Genomic DNA, 16,564 nt, shown 5'->3' with positions numbered 1-16,564 from the left:
GATGAACGTCGCAAAGTATATAAATTTAGGTTTGACAGTCTGGCAAAACTCATGAGAAAATCATTATTTTTTAGAGTGTATTTCTCCCGCGGACTGTGTGGGCGTGTCCCATCTGCAGCAGGTTTTCCGAGAGAGAGAGAGCGCGAGACAGAGGGGGGAGGGAAACGGAGAAAGAGATCAAGTTACACAGCACTTGCGAGTGTGTGTGTGTGTGTGTGTGTGTGTGTGTGTGAGAGAGAGCCACCAGCCTGTGTGTCTCTCGCTCTCTCTCACTAGTCGAGAGAGAGAGAGAGAGAGAGAGAGAGAGAGAGAGAGAGAGAGAGAGAGAGAGAGAGAGAAGCACATGGCCTGAAACCCGACACCTTGCTAATCTCACAAGCATAGCGCTTGGCAGACGGCAGAGTGGGAGGGAGACGGACAGCGAGGGAGCGCTGTCACTGGGGGCAAAGAACGGACTTGCCATAGGTGGGTGCGGATTGCGCGCGTGTACAAAGGTTATATAGAGCTTATGACGTCATAAGCTCCTGCGTTTTAGCACCTCGCGCACTGCTGTCTTCAATGAGGAAGTACTTTGTAGAATCTTGTAGAAAAGTGGCGATTTTAAGGCTTTGGGTTGAAAGTAATGTATAATAATTTCGGAGGCACAAAATTACTAACATAAGACCCTAAATAACATAGTTAGAACGTTTTTGTGGATTTTGGTTTCCAGGGACTTTAAGTGAAATCCCTATTCTAAAACCCCATAGACTTTTTGCCTGACAAACCACAATGGCAGCAATTTGTGGTTAAGCCTACAAAAATACGTCATCCCTGTGGTACACTATAACCAGAATGATCACTCACCGGGATATGGTTGTTTCCCCATGACAATGGACCACAGAAGTATGCCATAGCTAAAAGAGAGAGGGAGGAACACAGGAATTACACCACAACAATCACCATCTGCATCCATATAGCTACAGACAGACAGACAGACAGACACATACATACATACATACATACATACATACATACATACAGTACACACATACATACATACATACATACATACATGCATACATACATACATACATACATATACCATACATGCATACATACACACACACACTCTCACACACACACACACACACACACACACACTACATCCAACTTGGACCAAATAATTCTGAGCATTTGTTTAATCTTCCTGGACTACTTTATGGGTGTGTTTTCCTACACAAGAATGGATTTTACCAGAATATTTACACAATCACAGGATGCATTCCTCATTTGGGTGTGGCTTGAGTGCCAGCCCAGGCAGGAAGTCAACATTTTCTATTCCATTTTTTCTCTGATTGAGAACTTGTCAATTGACAACTGCCCTTTACTCATTAAAGAGATATGCAACACTTTTTCCACTTTTTTCTGCTGAAAATCAATATATATTGGAAATAAGCTGTGTTCTTGAGGAATCCAGGTCAAAGTCCTGACATTTACTGTAAATCTGAGTAATTCCTCATCTCTTCTCACATACCTATGCAGTTCCATACAAACGAAAAAAGCAAAAAGGCCAGCTGTAGACTAAAATTTTCCTCTCTTTTTATTGGCTGAGCTCTTGATCAGTGACGTCACCAAATCCAGCCTGCCCATCTCTCGTGCCTAGGCCCCTCCCAGCCAAAGTTGATAAAAGTGTCTGCACACCACGCTGGGCCTATGGAGTGTGGATAATTGTTGAATAGAGAGAGTCTGTTTGTTTGTTTGAGTTTAGTTTAGTGTCCAGGGCCTAGCAGCTCCGCTGCCTCAAGAGGGTGTGTGGCTGCAATCCTGCATTGGCTCGTTCCCCCAGTGGTCCCGATGCATCCATATACTTCTACTACCTTCAGATAAAGGTTGTAAGCTCACCTGTAACTATCGGTGACATTCCTGATACCATCCACTTCCATGATCTTTAGACATGTTGTTTGGAACCCTCAGTATTGTGCTAACGCTGCTAACTTTCACAATAACGAACAAGGCTCATTCAGGGCAGGCTTAGTATTATCACTTTTATCTGCTGCTCCTGCACATCACAGCACAGGCTAAATGATGCAACATAAATATACATTATGTAAAGTCATTGCATAAATGTGTTTTTATTAAAAAAGTGGCGTCAAGTAAGCAAGTCTTGTTGGAGTGGATATCACAGTGCAACCATGTTACGGTCAATCTACCCATTTCACTAATCACGTTGTATTTGCAAGGGGTAAATATACACCACATATATACATATACACATATGTATATGTGTTTCTCTTAGGGTTTACATTTAATTTCATTTTATTTTGTCCAATATTCAAATATTCCAGAATTGCATTTTGTGTTCAAAATAGATATTATTTCTATCTAACTTTTTAGCCAGATTTGATGGTTTTCTTAGCCGCTTTCACACCGGCATGAAAGCGGTCAAATACACGGAAGATGTGATCCGCGCCTCCGATGTGAAAGTTGTGAAAGCAGGTTGGCGGATAATTGTGTTACGCCTTTCATTCCGCCAGTGGACCTAGTCACAACCCCGGATTACCCTCCAACCCGCCTCCATCTGAAAGCGTAGGAGCGGCAACACGGAACAGAGGTGCGAATGGTCAGCTCATTCATAAAAATTATTACGGGGGAAACCACCTTACACAGCAAGATCATAGCCTAAGTGAACGTTAAAAAAAAGTATACAATCATGACTGCAACAGGGGCGCCAGGAGGAATGCTCCGTGCCTACACTATGAGTAAGTAGGTTTGGCTATTTATGCTCAAACGATGTTGACATTAGTAGGTAAAATCAATGGATATAATAATAAGCTTCAGAGGACGTCTCAGGCGTGCATCTGTCTGTGGTGAGTTGGTCTGAGGATATTCCCTCTGTTCGTCTCTCCTCAAAACAATCCCAATTGGGGAAACCAGCTCCAGAACTGCAATCTGTCTAGCCTGTTGTGCGTTCCCTTACAAAAACTGCTAACGCTATAGTATTCATGTGCATTTATAGCCTATACTACTCCCCCGACGACGAGTAACATACTGCAGCTGTTTGACATGCGGGCGCTTTCAGAACGGACGCTAATTAGGCTACTTATGGGAATAATTTGCTTTACAAAAAACTGGAGCCAAAAGATAAGAATTAGCCTTGTACCTAATACATGATGGTGCCTCTGTGATCCATAAAGTCGATCAGATGAATATTGAAAGCCTTGTTACCATGCTGCATGTGGACAACACTTTCTGCGTTGTGGGCATATTAAGGTGAGCTCTCAATCAGACTCCTGTTTTATCCTTTGATGTTAACGACCGGCTGCACGTTGAGAGCTGCTGGCGTACATCGGCCATGTTTGGTTGAATGAATTTGTTCATCATAAAGTGGCCTAGGCTACACTAACCTATGAAAATATTCATTTGGGCTACTAGGAGGAGCTGGGTGGAAATGCCTCCCATCGCCTCATATCAATCCGGGAGGGGTGGATGTCACCTGAAAGCACACCACCCCAGGACGGGAATGTGGCGGTGCTGCTTGGCTCTGTATGAAAGCAATTTCTGTGGCGAGGCTGCCGGCTTTGCGGGTCTTCTGAACTGCAATATTGCGCAATCTGTGTGTGAAAGCGGCTCTTGTCTAAAGTTATGCAGCTGCAAAGCCTTCTGGGAAATAGCCAAACAATAGAGAGGCAAAGTTCCTGCCGCCTACTTCCTGCTTCAGCACTGTACCAGAGATTTTAATCCGCCATTTATTTTCCCATCGATATTTTGTAAAATGCTTATAAAAAGAGTTTTACTGGTTCAAACCAAATGAGATTCAAGATTCATTTTAATAGCCGTAGTGAGTAATCAGATTATAAATGAGGAATTTCTCTTAGTGCAGTATGCAGCACAGCGATCACATCAATAGCAGAAGATGGAACAAACAGAAAACAATCTCAAATTATGAAGTATAAATTATAAAGTGCAAAGTAAAAATCCTTTAAAGTGACATATAATGGGGGGGGGGGGTAGGATAGTAGGATAGTGTCCGCGGGATGACTTGCAGACAGTGTTCACTGTAGTTTGCTGTTATGTAGCTTAGCATGATATACACTGATGATATTTATCTGTTTTAGAGAATATAGATTATTAATTTGAATTCAGTGGCCGCCCGTATGGAGTAACGTCATATATGGATTACATGCAGTGTGCAGTGTCTGTGGCTAGTGGGCGGGCAGGATATGGGTCTGTGGGATAATGTCCATGGGGGGAAACCCAGCCCATTACAGAGCTGGTTGTGCTCAGTTAACAGACTTGAGAAGTATCATTGATCCGTGCTGTTCCTTCACCTGTAGATATCTGAGGAGCGGGTCGGGGAGAAAGGTAGATCAAAGGCCTCCGGTGGCATGTAGCTTAGCGTTCCTGCTACATGTTTGCTGTCCTCGGACATGATGGTATTGGTATACCTGGCAAGTCCAAAATCAGTCAGCTAGAGAGAGAGAGAGAGAGAGAGAGAGAGAGAGAGAGAGAGAGTTATTTCTATGAACATTTCATCTGAGGGTGCAGCCACCACCTCATAACTCAGTATGTCATCAAACCAGTCTAACCTAAGAGAGAGAAGAGGGTCATCTTACCACGGAGTTATTACGCCAAAATTAGTTGCCATGCTATTCGTGAATAAAGCTTGCTTGTTTTGCCACTGGTCTCTCATGATTGAAATGTTGGTCTCTCGACCGAGTTTCAAGATGGAGACCAGTCACGTTACCTCATATCACTTGTCCATCAACTCTCAACATAAGTCAAGTGTGACATCTGTTATGACGTGCGTCTCATGACTCATCATCTTATTCTCTATCCTAGACTGAGCAGATGCAACCACAAGACATCATCAGTGATGTCATAAATCCCACTGATGACATCATCATCAGTGATGTCATAAATCCCACTGATGACATCATCAGTGATGTCATAAATTCACTCGGTGTGTGTGTGTGTGTGTGTGTGTGCGCGTGTGTGTGTGTGTGTGTGTGTGCACGTGTATATAGGCTATCAATCAATCACCTTTTATTTCAGACACATTGGTCCATAAAAAACAATACAAAACATAAAAAGCAATACAAAAACATTTAAAAGAGATGCAGATAAAGCATCAGCACAGACACCTATGCTAAAAATAAAACCAAACAGTGTATTTTTAAAAAAACATATAGACTGCGGGTCCAGTGCTTCCAGAAGCAAGACAAGTACCTTGTGTCACTCTGTGATATGTCAGTTAGGGATACAATAATTTTATTTTTAGATCCAGTGAGTCTACACATGAATCTATGCATAAAATTCCTCAAAACAGCATGAAAAGTAGGTACATTTCTAGTCACAAACATTTCACTTGCACTGCTCCACCTGGGGAGTTTGAGTAGTATTCTGAAAGCATCATTATATGCCACATTAAGTTTTTTCATTTTCTTACTACTATAGTTGCACCACAGGTGGGCCGTATATAGTGGAGTACAGTACGTTCTGAACAAAGCTACTTTAACATCATTTGTACACATGTGAAATTTGCGTGCCAGCATGTTGGCTTGGCCATACAGTTTAGCAGACTGACGCTGCACATCGTCATCATCACAGAGATCATCCCTTATCACATGGCCCAGGTATTTAACTTTCCTCACTACATCTAGCAGTTCACCTGCCAGAGAGAATGAGGGAAAGATGAGCTTCCTGTCCTCCTTGGTTCGAGCAATCATCACCACACTCTTTTTAGAGTTAAACTTGATGTCATACATCATGCCATATCTAGAGCATACACTGAGTAGCTGCTGTAGGCCAGCACTGTACGGAGACAGTACCACCAGATCATCAGCATATATCATATGATTAATGAGGCTATCCCCCACCAAGCAGCCAGTTCTACACTCCTTTAATTCTTTAGATAAGTCATCCATGTATAGATTGAAGAGTTGCGGGGAAAGAATTCCACCCTGGCGCACCCCATTGGACACATGAAAAGGTGTGGACATACTCTTCCCCCACCTAGCTTGCATAGTTTGGTGAGAGTACCAGAACTGTAATATTCTGATTAAGTATGAGGGGACACCACGCTCCTGTAGCTTAACAAACAGTTTCCCATGGTTGATACGGTCAAAAGCTTTTGACGCATCAAGGAAACACATAAATATTGTGCTGTTACATGTTCTGTACTTGTGGACAATTTCCTTAAGTGCATAGATACACAGGTCAGTGCCATGTTTATTCTTAAAACCAAACTGATTATCTGTGGATTCTATGTATTCTTTAAGCCTATCCATAAGGATAATTTCTAGTACCTTGGATAGTATGCTTGCAAGTGCAATAGGCCTATAGTTATCTATGCTAGTTAATTTACCAGTCTTGTTCTTGATTACAGGTACCAGCAGGACAGATAACATTGATCCAGGCAGTATTCCATGCATCATTAAACCAGAAAAACATAAAGCAAGTAGCACAGAAATACTATGGCTAGCATATTTCAGGTGTTCCGCTGTTATTTGATCCTGTCCACAGGCTTTGTTCATTTTAAGTTTCTCAATGGCGTAACACACTTCATCTGGCCTGATAGCTACTCCATCACTGTGAGATATTTCACCAATATTAAACGCATCACTCTTAACACAGTTAAAAATGTTCTCATAGTGTTTCCTCCAGAGCTCTGCAATATTTTCAGGTTCAGTAATGCCATCGATACTAGAAGGCAGTGGCATCTTGCCGTTATTAACTTCCTTCCAGAACTCAAATACATTATTTCTCTGTAGCTTTTTGGCCATAGAGTTAGCCCTCATGGCCTGCTCATTTCTTTTAATAAAGCGTACAGCATATTTTAATCTAGCATTTGTCTGCATCTTGTGCTCACATACTGGGCCTTGCCTAGGTCTACCTTCTAAAACCCAACTTCTGAAGGCTTCTTTAGCCTCTACATGATATTCATGGACATAATCATTCCACCCTGGTCTCACATTATGTTGTTTCACTTTTCTTCTCAGCGGTTGGCTTCCATTCTTAAGACAGTTCACAATTTGATCATACATTGTACACAAGTCATTATTGTGACCTACATCCTTACAGTTGATATTTCCACACAAAATTGCATCAACAGGCAACTCAATATTTCTTAAGTGCCCATCAGTCAAAGATTTATAATATTGCAGGTCATCTTCTGTAAGCTTAGCCCAGTCCAGTGTCTCACTTGGTTCATGTCTGTCATTACTGGCCAGCTCAGGTAGACCCTTGATATTTATGAACATAGAGACAGGCATATGATCTGTTGTAGCCAGACCGTATAAGATCTCAGCCTCATCTATACAATCATGTGCATCAGATGTGGATATACAATGATCCAACCAGGATGTAGTATGCCATGCTTCACTCACATGTGTGTAGCTATCAGGTGGCAGCAGTAACTTGGTGGAAAGAATAACCTTGTTATCTTTACAGAATTGGATCAAGTGTTGACCAAAAAGCGAGTGAGGATCTGATATATCAGCATTCAAGTCGCCCAGAACAAATATAGATGTATACTCATTTTCCCTTATATAAGAGCTTATAAAAGCAAGCTTATTCAGGTATTCATCTTCATTTTTGTGACATTTATATGGAGTATATACATTCAGAATTATAAAAACATTCTTCTCATGCACAACCTTGATGCCTATGCACCAGTCCACATCTAACCTGATCACACTGACCAGTGGGTCAAGTCTCTTGCGCCAGAGTATGGCCACATCCCCTGGGATCCTGCCACGCAGAATTCGGGTATTTAGGTCTGTCGTAGATTCCCCTGCCCCAGGGAGATCATTATGCACAGAATTAAGTTTGTCCAGATCTTGTACTGCTAGAAAAGTCTCTTGTACACACAAGACATCAGTATTCTCAAGGAGCTTGTCAATAACAACGCGTTGCGCTTTCTCTCCAGCGCCCTGTCCAAAGCGCAGCCCACGCGAGTTATAGGAGACAACTCTCATAGAAGTTTATCATTGTCTATCGTGCATTGGAAGCCCTAGGCTCAGATGCACGCATCCTTGTGTCAAGTGGTGTGTTTACACTGACCCCTGCTGCAGCCCTAGGCTTGCGAGCCTCATAGAAGCGCCTTACATAGGTCCCTTCTGGCCACAGCTGTGGCACATACATCTCGCCTACTTCCTTGCATTCAGCTGTAACCTTGAAAGAGCTGTACCGTGTATGGTCAGTGTCTATCTTCAGACAAGTTACATCTCTGGAAAGCTTGTCTTTCAGATAACTAGCCAGTGTCGCTGAGTCTAGGTCAGGCGCAAATTTTGTCGCGAACACACTCACCAGCTTAGTTGTTACCGCTAGTATGTTCCCCGCTGCACTGGTTCCAACTATACCATACAGTAGGTCTTCTTCTCTCTGGGGGGATTCAGACGAGGCTTGTTTTGTGCTGTAGTAGTAGGCCTTTTTCCGGGAGATTGCTTGTGCTTTCCTCCCTTTACAGCACGGCTCCAGGCAGGTGACATTGTCGCATCACTCCTCCCGTCAGCTGTCTCCTCAGCGTTGGTCAGGTTCGAGGTTCCAGGCGTAGGCTCCGTGTGTCTTGGGCCGCGGTGCTGGGCCATATTGGTCATATTACCCTTGCTGGCAACGGGTTGCTCAATCACACTCAGGCGTTGGTTCATATCTGCAGTTATTCCACGGAGGTCCTCACAGGCAGTTGACTGCTCACTCACGACATGTTTCATGGAAGCTATCTCTGCACTTAGGCGTTCAATTCTACTAACCAGACAAGAGACATCAAGGCTGTTAAAAGTCACTGGTGGTAGCTCGTCTAAGTGATAGGACAGAAAGCGAGGAACATTTTCACCAACCTCATTAAGTATTTTCAGACAACTCTTGACATTGTTAGCATCTTTCTGTGGTCCTTTATGTGCTACACACCGCTGCGACGTGCCAGGGCACAGTTCAAATAGGACCTTCTTGGAGCTTTCGATCCACTCTGACCCAAAGTGATTTACAGTCATTAAAATAATGTCATCCTGATTCAAAGTCTTCATTTTGACAGCAAGGAAGCTTAACAGTTCATCTTCCACGATAGTTTTGCCATCAATCGTCCTGTAAATCTCCGGTTTTGTTCGAAGTTTGGTAACACGCCATGCTGAGTCACCTTCGTCGCCCATCTATTAGCGGGATGCTAACGAAACACTGCCAGAGTGTTCTTGGGTCTGCAGGCTCTTTTTCTATATATTGTAGCATTGTCAGGAACGAGGCGATAGTCAGGATCTAGTCACCGCACTTTATTCTTTGAACACACAGGTCCGGGGCTACTGTCAGCCGTAGCCCACGCCAAAACAACCCCACAACACACACCAAAACCCCCGGCTAGCTTCCTCCTAGCTTCTCCGCTCTTCCCACACACAACCTTCCCTCTCCGGTTCCACACACCAACTCCCCGAGCTGTCCCCCGCTCTCACAGCTCCCCTCCCCCCAGCCAATCACAGGTGAATCCCTCTCTCACCCCCCCCACTGGCTAAATGTCGCCTTCACAGACCCCCCGTAACTCCCCATGCACAGAACAGTACACACACAACAGCAGCACACAAACCCAACCCGTTACACTTCCCCCGCACATCAAAGCTTCTGGCCCACCAGAAGCACACAAGTCCCTCTCCCCCCCCAGTGGGGTCACTCCTCCGCCAGGTGACTCTCCTCAGCCCCCCCCCCCTGTGTCCCACAGTCATCACACGCACTGCAGTAGTTCCGCACATCCTCCTTGTGTTTGCCCCAGTAGTGTCCCCCACGAACACGGCGGAGCGTCTCCTCATGCCCGCGATGCCTGAGACAGCCGAGGCCCTTGTGCGCCCACCGCAGTACCAGCCCTCGGAGGGAGCTGGGTACAACCGTCTGGAACCCTCTTTTCTCCCCCCTCCCCAAAACTCCATCTTCACTCAGACGCAGCTTCGCAAACATATCCCACAGTCCTTTCGTGGCACCGGAAAACGTGTGAATCTGCTCCACAGGGGGCCGGCGTCCGGCCACCACCCACGTGTACACCGGACCGATATCCGCGTCCTCCGCCTGCCTGCGTTTCCACTCCTCCGCTTCGACCGACCAAATGGCCATGTCGTCCTCGCCCGCCAGGTCCACATCTGAACACTCCCCCTCTTTCTCCGCCTCTCGCCCACGCTCGTCCTCCTGTCCCCCTCCCCCAGGGGGCGGCGTGTTCAGGACAGCAGGGAGAACACAAACGGCCGCGACCACCACCTCGGCTTCCCGTACAGCAACCGTGGGGGGCGTAGCGCAGCTCGGCTGTGCCGGTCCCTCCGGCGTTAGTAGCGACACCTGCTCACCTGGAAATATGAGCGTCGCTCTCCCGATCCTAACAAAGTTCTCTTCCCCCCGGCTCTCCACACTCTCCCCAACCCGTGTCTCTTCCCTGACTTCCACTGTCCCAGTGCAGTCTCTGGCCAAATGTCCAGGCCTCTTACACGACCAGCAGAGTCTCACCTGCCAGCCACCTGCACGTCTCTCCTCTCCCGCCGTCTTCTGCTCCCCGACAGCCTCCGGACACCCCCTGGCGAGATGCCCGAAGGCTCCGCACGACCAGCAGACACCTGGCCGTCCCCAGTATCGTTGCTCCGCGTACCCCGTCTGTCCCCCGGAACCGCTGCGCCACCACCTCGCCACGTGGCCCGGTTCTCCACAGGTCCAACACACTCTTTGCGGCTCCTCCGTCCGCTTCTCTCCGCGCTGCCCGACTTCCCATAGTAGCTCCATAAGCCCCTCTGCCCAGGCAGGCGTAGCTTCCAACAGCCGTCTGACCTCCTGCATCAAGCGGGCCTCCACGCCGGCAAGTACCGCGCTGAGCTCCTGCTTCAGGCGGCCCTCCATGCCAGCAAGCACCGAGCCAAACTCCGGGGTCGGTAGTTCCTTTTCCCCCCCGTCCACCGACAGGCATTCTTCCCTGCGCACCATTCCACGTGGTCCTTGTAGCAGCTAGCACACAAACAGCTAACTGCTAACGCCAGGTCGCGCTCGAGCCTTCCAGTCGTTAGTTTTTCTTCTGACGCCAGTGTAGCATTGTCAGGAACGAGGCGATAGTCAGGATCTAGTCACCGCACTTTATTCTTTGAACACACAGGTCCGGGGCTACTGTCAGCCGTAGCCCACGCCAAAACAACCCCACAACACACACCAAAACCCCCGGCTAGCTTCCTCCTAGCTTCTCCGCTCTTCCCACACACAACCTTCCCTCTCCGGTTCCACACACCAACTCCCCGAGCTGTCCCCCGCTCTCACAGCTCCCCTCCCCCCAGCCAATCACAGGTGAATCCCTCTCTCACCCCCCCCACTGGCTAAATGTCGCCTTCACAGACCCCCCGTAACTCCCCATGCACAGAACAGTACACACACAACAGCAGCACACAAACCCAACCCGTTACAATATATACAGGGCTTAAAATTCACTTCGCAAACTGGGGGGGAATTCCCCCCTTATGTTCTTCAGATAGGGGGGATTTATATTTTTTTTTTTGGGGGGGGGGGGGGGATCTATATGTTTATTTGGCAAAGGGATTCACTACTAAAGGCCTGCAGAAAATTAAGTTAAGCATAGTTTGGTTGCTAAGAAATCGACATATGTATGTTTGCAAAATGTGTGTCTATATTTCTCTATCATATGATTGTTCGATATGTTATTATTACTACTGTAATTTGTTACTGCTGTGTCAGCTAGCCCTCCTTTCCCTGTTCTCTCCATATAGACACGTTTCCCAGCACTGGCCTAGGGCGGCGCCATAGCAGCCTTATATGTCCCCGGCTTCCGTCCACATTGCGTCCACAGCAGCGAGCACATCAGAGGGCAGCAGCCGAAATATCCAAACTTTTTTACAACGATCGCTAACATCAGCTACACTAACGTTAGCAGACGTTATTAACAATGGGTTATTCTGGAACACATTGTGCAGTGCATGGCTGTCACAATACACAGAAACGCCTGAACGAGTGGTTGGATCGACAGTGTTTTGAGCATCAGCCCGCTACCAAACGGCTTTGTCCCTGCACTCGACTGTATTCCTTCTACCGAAAACCAGCTGAGGATTCGGATTTACGGATGTGGCTGAAGGTTTTAAATCTGAAGAAGCCGCCGAAAAACGTTTTCGTTTGTTCTCACCACTTTGTGGACAAAAAGCCAACCAAAGAGAATCCTTTCCCTGAACTGTGGCTAGGATACGTGCGGCCTCCTCAGAAAAAGAGACGCAGACTGGAGCGAGGCACTGCTGCTGAATTGCCGGGTAAGCTAGCTCGCTGGGTAGTTATCATGTTAGCAACGATATAGCTGATCATCCATGTTATTATTATTTGGCTACGTTGTGTTGGTTTTGTGTGTGTTTACTTTGTAGCATTGCCTGATGTAACGCTAGTTAGCTAGCTAGCACTGCAGAGGCTAGCACTGCAGTGTTGAGCTAATGTTGTGGGCTTGGATCAGCCTCCCCGACGTTCCAGTATTTACCTGTCTGAAAAAAGTAATGCTTAGTGAATAAATATGCTTAGTATAGTATATATTTTATAGGTATACAGCCTAATCTAGTAATTCAGATTAACAAATCATCAATTCGCTGGGAAACCCCTGGTGTTCTCCAGAGCCCATGTTGTTAGTACAAATTAGTAGATGAGCACCGACCCGCTCTACCTCCTGAGCTAAAGCCGCCCCCTCACTACATCTGCCTTTCTTACTGTCATGTTACTGGTAAAGCTGTAACACATTTGGCATTGGGGAGAGTTCAATCATGAGAGACTCGTAATACAATTTTAACAAACTTTATTGAATCAGAATAGACAGTTTGAGTATGGCGTATGACTCCATGATGTGACGCTCCCCTTGCTTATGAGAGAGGGGCGTCAGTGCTGTATGAGATAGGACATCCCCCCTAAGGGCATCTGTTTCGACAGGAGTCATGACATTGGTGGTGATCTGGGGAGGTGGTGGGATGAAGCTTCTTGCTCTGGAGATGCTGGATGAATGCGTGATGCTGACACAAGGTGAGTGATGACTGCACGAGTGTGATTTAAGCTGTGGTGATGGGGGCTTTATATAGTACCAGGAGAAGGGCATTTATGATGTCATAACTGACGTCATTTGGGCAACTGACGTCACACTGCAAAGGTGACGTCATAGAGAAGGTGACGTCGGAGATGGTGACGTCATTTAGTGACGTCATTTGGGCTGAGGGGTAAGACAGCATGGGGTGCTCTATCAATGCCTTATTTGGTCTTCCATGATAGACTACACTTCTATTAGTGAATGGGCAGACATGGGAAGTCTGTCCACTATAAACCATTAGGCTATCTGTCTGTGTCCACCTGATTAAAGACAATACATTTTGTGATGTTGTCTGATGTTTTATGTATTACATAAAATATTACATGTTTTCTTTAATCAGGTGGAAGCATTTTTCAATCAAAGGTGAAACGACACAGATATTATCGAGGGACTTACCCCACATCCAATTTAACTCATTGAGTGCCATGGACGAGTATGTTCGTCATTTCGTTTAGTAACGTAGAGTGCCAAGGACGAGTATGTTCGTCAATTGCATTTTTTGACGGTGGGACGTGGATCAAAGCATCAGGCATCTCCTGTACAAATATGGGAGCTATTGAAGGTGTAAAACCTATTTTACGGACTCATTAGGTGGCGACAGTGCTCTCCAGATTACAGAAAGGTCCGAAAACTGCAGGAAAAAGCCGTGATCAAAGAGAAACCGATGCATGCTGCAGCCAGAGCCATTTATAGATTGCTCTGTCTGCAGCTGACGGCTGCGAACATCAGTCAATCCGCGCTCACAACTGAGCTCCTCTGCCTCTGTCTGTCTGTCTGCATATAGTTTCTCCACACGATTACCCACCAGAAAGGCAGCACCCGACGCCGAAGGGCCAAACCTTTACCTGCAGTCCCGTTTGGCATTTCCTTGTCACGCTGTGAGCCGCCTGGGAGCCGCCCGGCGCAAAAACGGAGGCTCCGAAAATAGACTGGGTGGGTGTGGGGAGGAGTTTGCAGCTGAGTGGGGGAGAGGGGGGTGGGGCACGCAGGCTCCACAGAACTACACCAGGTCACTACATCAGAAAATATTAGCTAGAGTCAGTGAATGTGCTTGAAATGCTGCATTTCACAAAAGGCTGAATATCTCAGCTTATAATTTGAAATGCCTGAAAACGCTGAAAACAAGCTATCTTCTCCGGCTCATAACTAAAGAACGGAAAATGGTATCAATAAACTTTTTTTTGCTGATGATACAATAGAGTCTCCTTGTTCTTTTTGCGTGTTCGGTGTTTAAATAGTAATATCACACAATATTCTGTGGGCCTCGAGAAATCACTGAAAACGCTCTGAAACTCTGGCACTGGGAGCGTCCGTTCTCCAAAAGTGGCTGGCACTCAATGAGTTAACATTAGCTCCGGTTAGCCACTGTAACATTAGCCGGGCAGTTTTCAGGGCCACCGACCGACACAAAACCTGGATGTTTCATTTCGGGTAAAACATGTGGGGTTTTTATAGACAAGTTTCCTGGGCACTTCCGGTTTGCTTCCGGACTCGGCCGCCGTCGTGTCGGTCTTTTCCGGTGTTTTGTGAATACAGTCAGAGGAGCGTAACGTACTAGCGACCGCCGAAAAAATGCAAACTTGGGATCATTGGAACAGAGCAGAATACATAGAAGTAGACGTGCCCTTCAACCAAGCCTTTGCTGAACAGCATATCACAAGGCTGCGCAGGTTCTACTTTGCTCACATGCTGCCGAAAATAGTAGATGAGTTCCCAGCAAACATTTTCACGTATAACGACCGTCTGCTGCACGTCAAACCACTACATCTAGTCAGGGTCTAATTATATATTCTGAATGGAAATCTTAGCGACGTAATTCCTCTACTTCCCCACAACATGTCCAGATTCAACGATTTTTGAAAGACAAAAGATCCCACCTCATGCAGGATTCGATCCTGAGGCGCCAGCTTCGCAGTCATGTGTCTTATCCATTAGACCACCGAATTAGTTACAAATGCTACGGATTTGGTCATATATAGAGATACTTAACATTGAGCACTTAGCATTTTGACGGTCCCGACTGGAAGTTGCGTTGATAGGCTAGCTGCCTCGCTAATTCTGTTTCATGATTTCAACCAGCGATGAGACAGGTATATTTATATCATTTACGATAATATAACCAACGTGACTTTAGCAGACAGCATAGCACATCCAAAACCCACAACACTGCGTTTAGTTACGGCAAGAGAAATGGGACAATATCAGGATTCAGGAAGTTTGTGATAAATACAAGCCCATAGCAAGAGACACTTGCACTTATATGACATAAACATGTTTTCATATTAAAAAAATAAAAGGGCGTTCAATAAAAGTCGTCATTGCAGGTGGAGTGCATGACTATCTGATCACACAACAGGTAAATTGTCAATCAAATGTCATATTCAACAAAAACACAAAAGACACCTACATGTGGTGTTTTCAAAGCAATATGAGATCAATATTTTTTGTTTTGTAGTGACAGTCTAAACGTTACTTTGGAGGAACGTGGAGAGAAGGTCAGACTTAGATGGTAGATGCCAAACCACAATTCTATCGTTTGGTGACGTCGCGGTCAAGACGATGTTTGCTGGGTTTGTCGAGGGACGGTTGGAGTTGTGCGCAAAATACCACAGTGTTTCTGCTCTATAGTATAGATACATTATATATATTTATTATTATTGATATTGTTATTATTATATCTATTTACTTATAACTGTGTAGATATATTATAGATATATAAATCGACATAAGCATGATTGTTATTATATAATTTATTAGTGTATAGATATAGATATATAATATATTATGTATACACATAAACTATACATTGTTACTTCTATTGGATGCTAGATATATTAGATATATAAATCAACTTGAGCATGATTATTATTATATCATATATTAGTGTATAGATATAGATATATTATAATATATTATGTATACACATAAACTATACATTGTTACTTCTATTGGATGCTAGATATATTATAGATATATAAATCAACATATGCATGATTGTTATTATTATATAATTTATTAGTGTATAGATATAGATATATTATATATTATGTATACACATAAACTATACATTGTTACTTCTATCGGATGCTATTTTTTTCTATTCATTGTAGGAACACTCACAATTTTGTGAAGAGACTCCTCTATCATTAAAGATTTTCTGATTTCTGATTCTGATTAATTATTCATAACTGTTTGCACTCAAGTACCAAAAACAATGAATGCATTGAACCCTACAGGGGTGGCCAAACTACGGCCCGCGGGCCAACTGCGGCCCGTTGCCCGTTTTTAAGTGGCCCGCCATGAATTTAGAAGAAAAAAAAAGTAAAAAAAAAAAAAAAATTGCTAAATACGATTTTCCGTTTTTCTGTTTCAAAGTTTAAAACGGAAAACGAAAACGAAAATGGGGGAAAAAACGGAAAAACAAAAACATTAAGAAAAAGCAACTGAAAAACAAAAACAAAAAAACGGATTCCCCCCATTTCGTTTTTTCAATTTAAAACCATTGAAAATGGGTTA

At 44.9% G+C, this 16,564-nt stretch overlaps 1 protein-coding gene across 1 annotated transcript in view; it reads right to left on the bottom strand.

The window, feature by feature from the left end:
• Positions 1-16,564, bottom strand: part of LOC310790957 (receptor-interacting serine/threonine-protein kinase 3-like) — an 87,392-nt gene that overhangs the window by 53,616 nt on the left and 17,212 nt on the right. The window contains exons 5-6 of the mRNA XM_083652670.1: positions 4,308-4,447; positions 844-893 (exon numbers count right to left, since the gene is read on the bottom strand). Coding sequence (XP_083508796.1) covers positions 844-893; positions 4,308-4,447 — 190 coding nt within the window. The remainder of the gene's footprint in view (positions 1-843; positions 894-4,307; positions 4,448-16,564) is intronic.

The sequence above is a fragment of the Poromitra crassiceps genome (genome assembly GCF_964638095.1).
Source record: "Poromitra crassiceps genome assembly, chromosome: 16".
NCBI classification, from domain to species: Eukaryota; Metazoa; Chordata; class Actinopteri; order Beryciformes; family Melamphaidae; genus Poromitra; species Poromitra crassiceps.
Note: the sequence above shows the minus strand (reverse complement) of the source record. Positions and strands in the feature narration are given on the sequence as shown.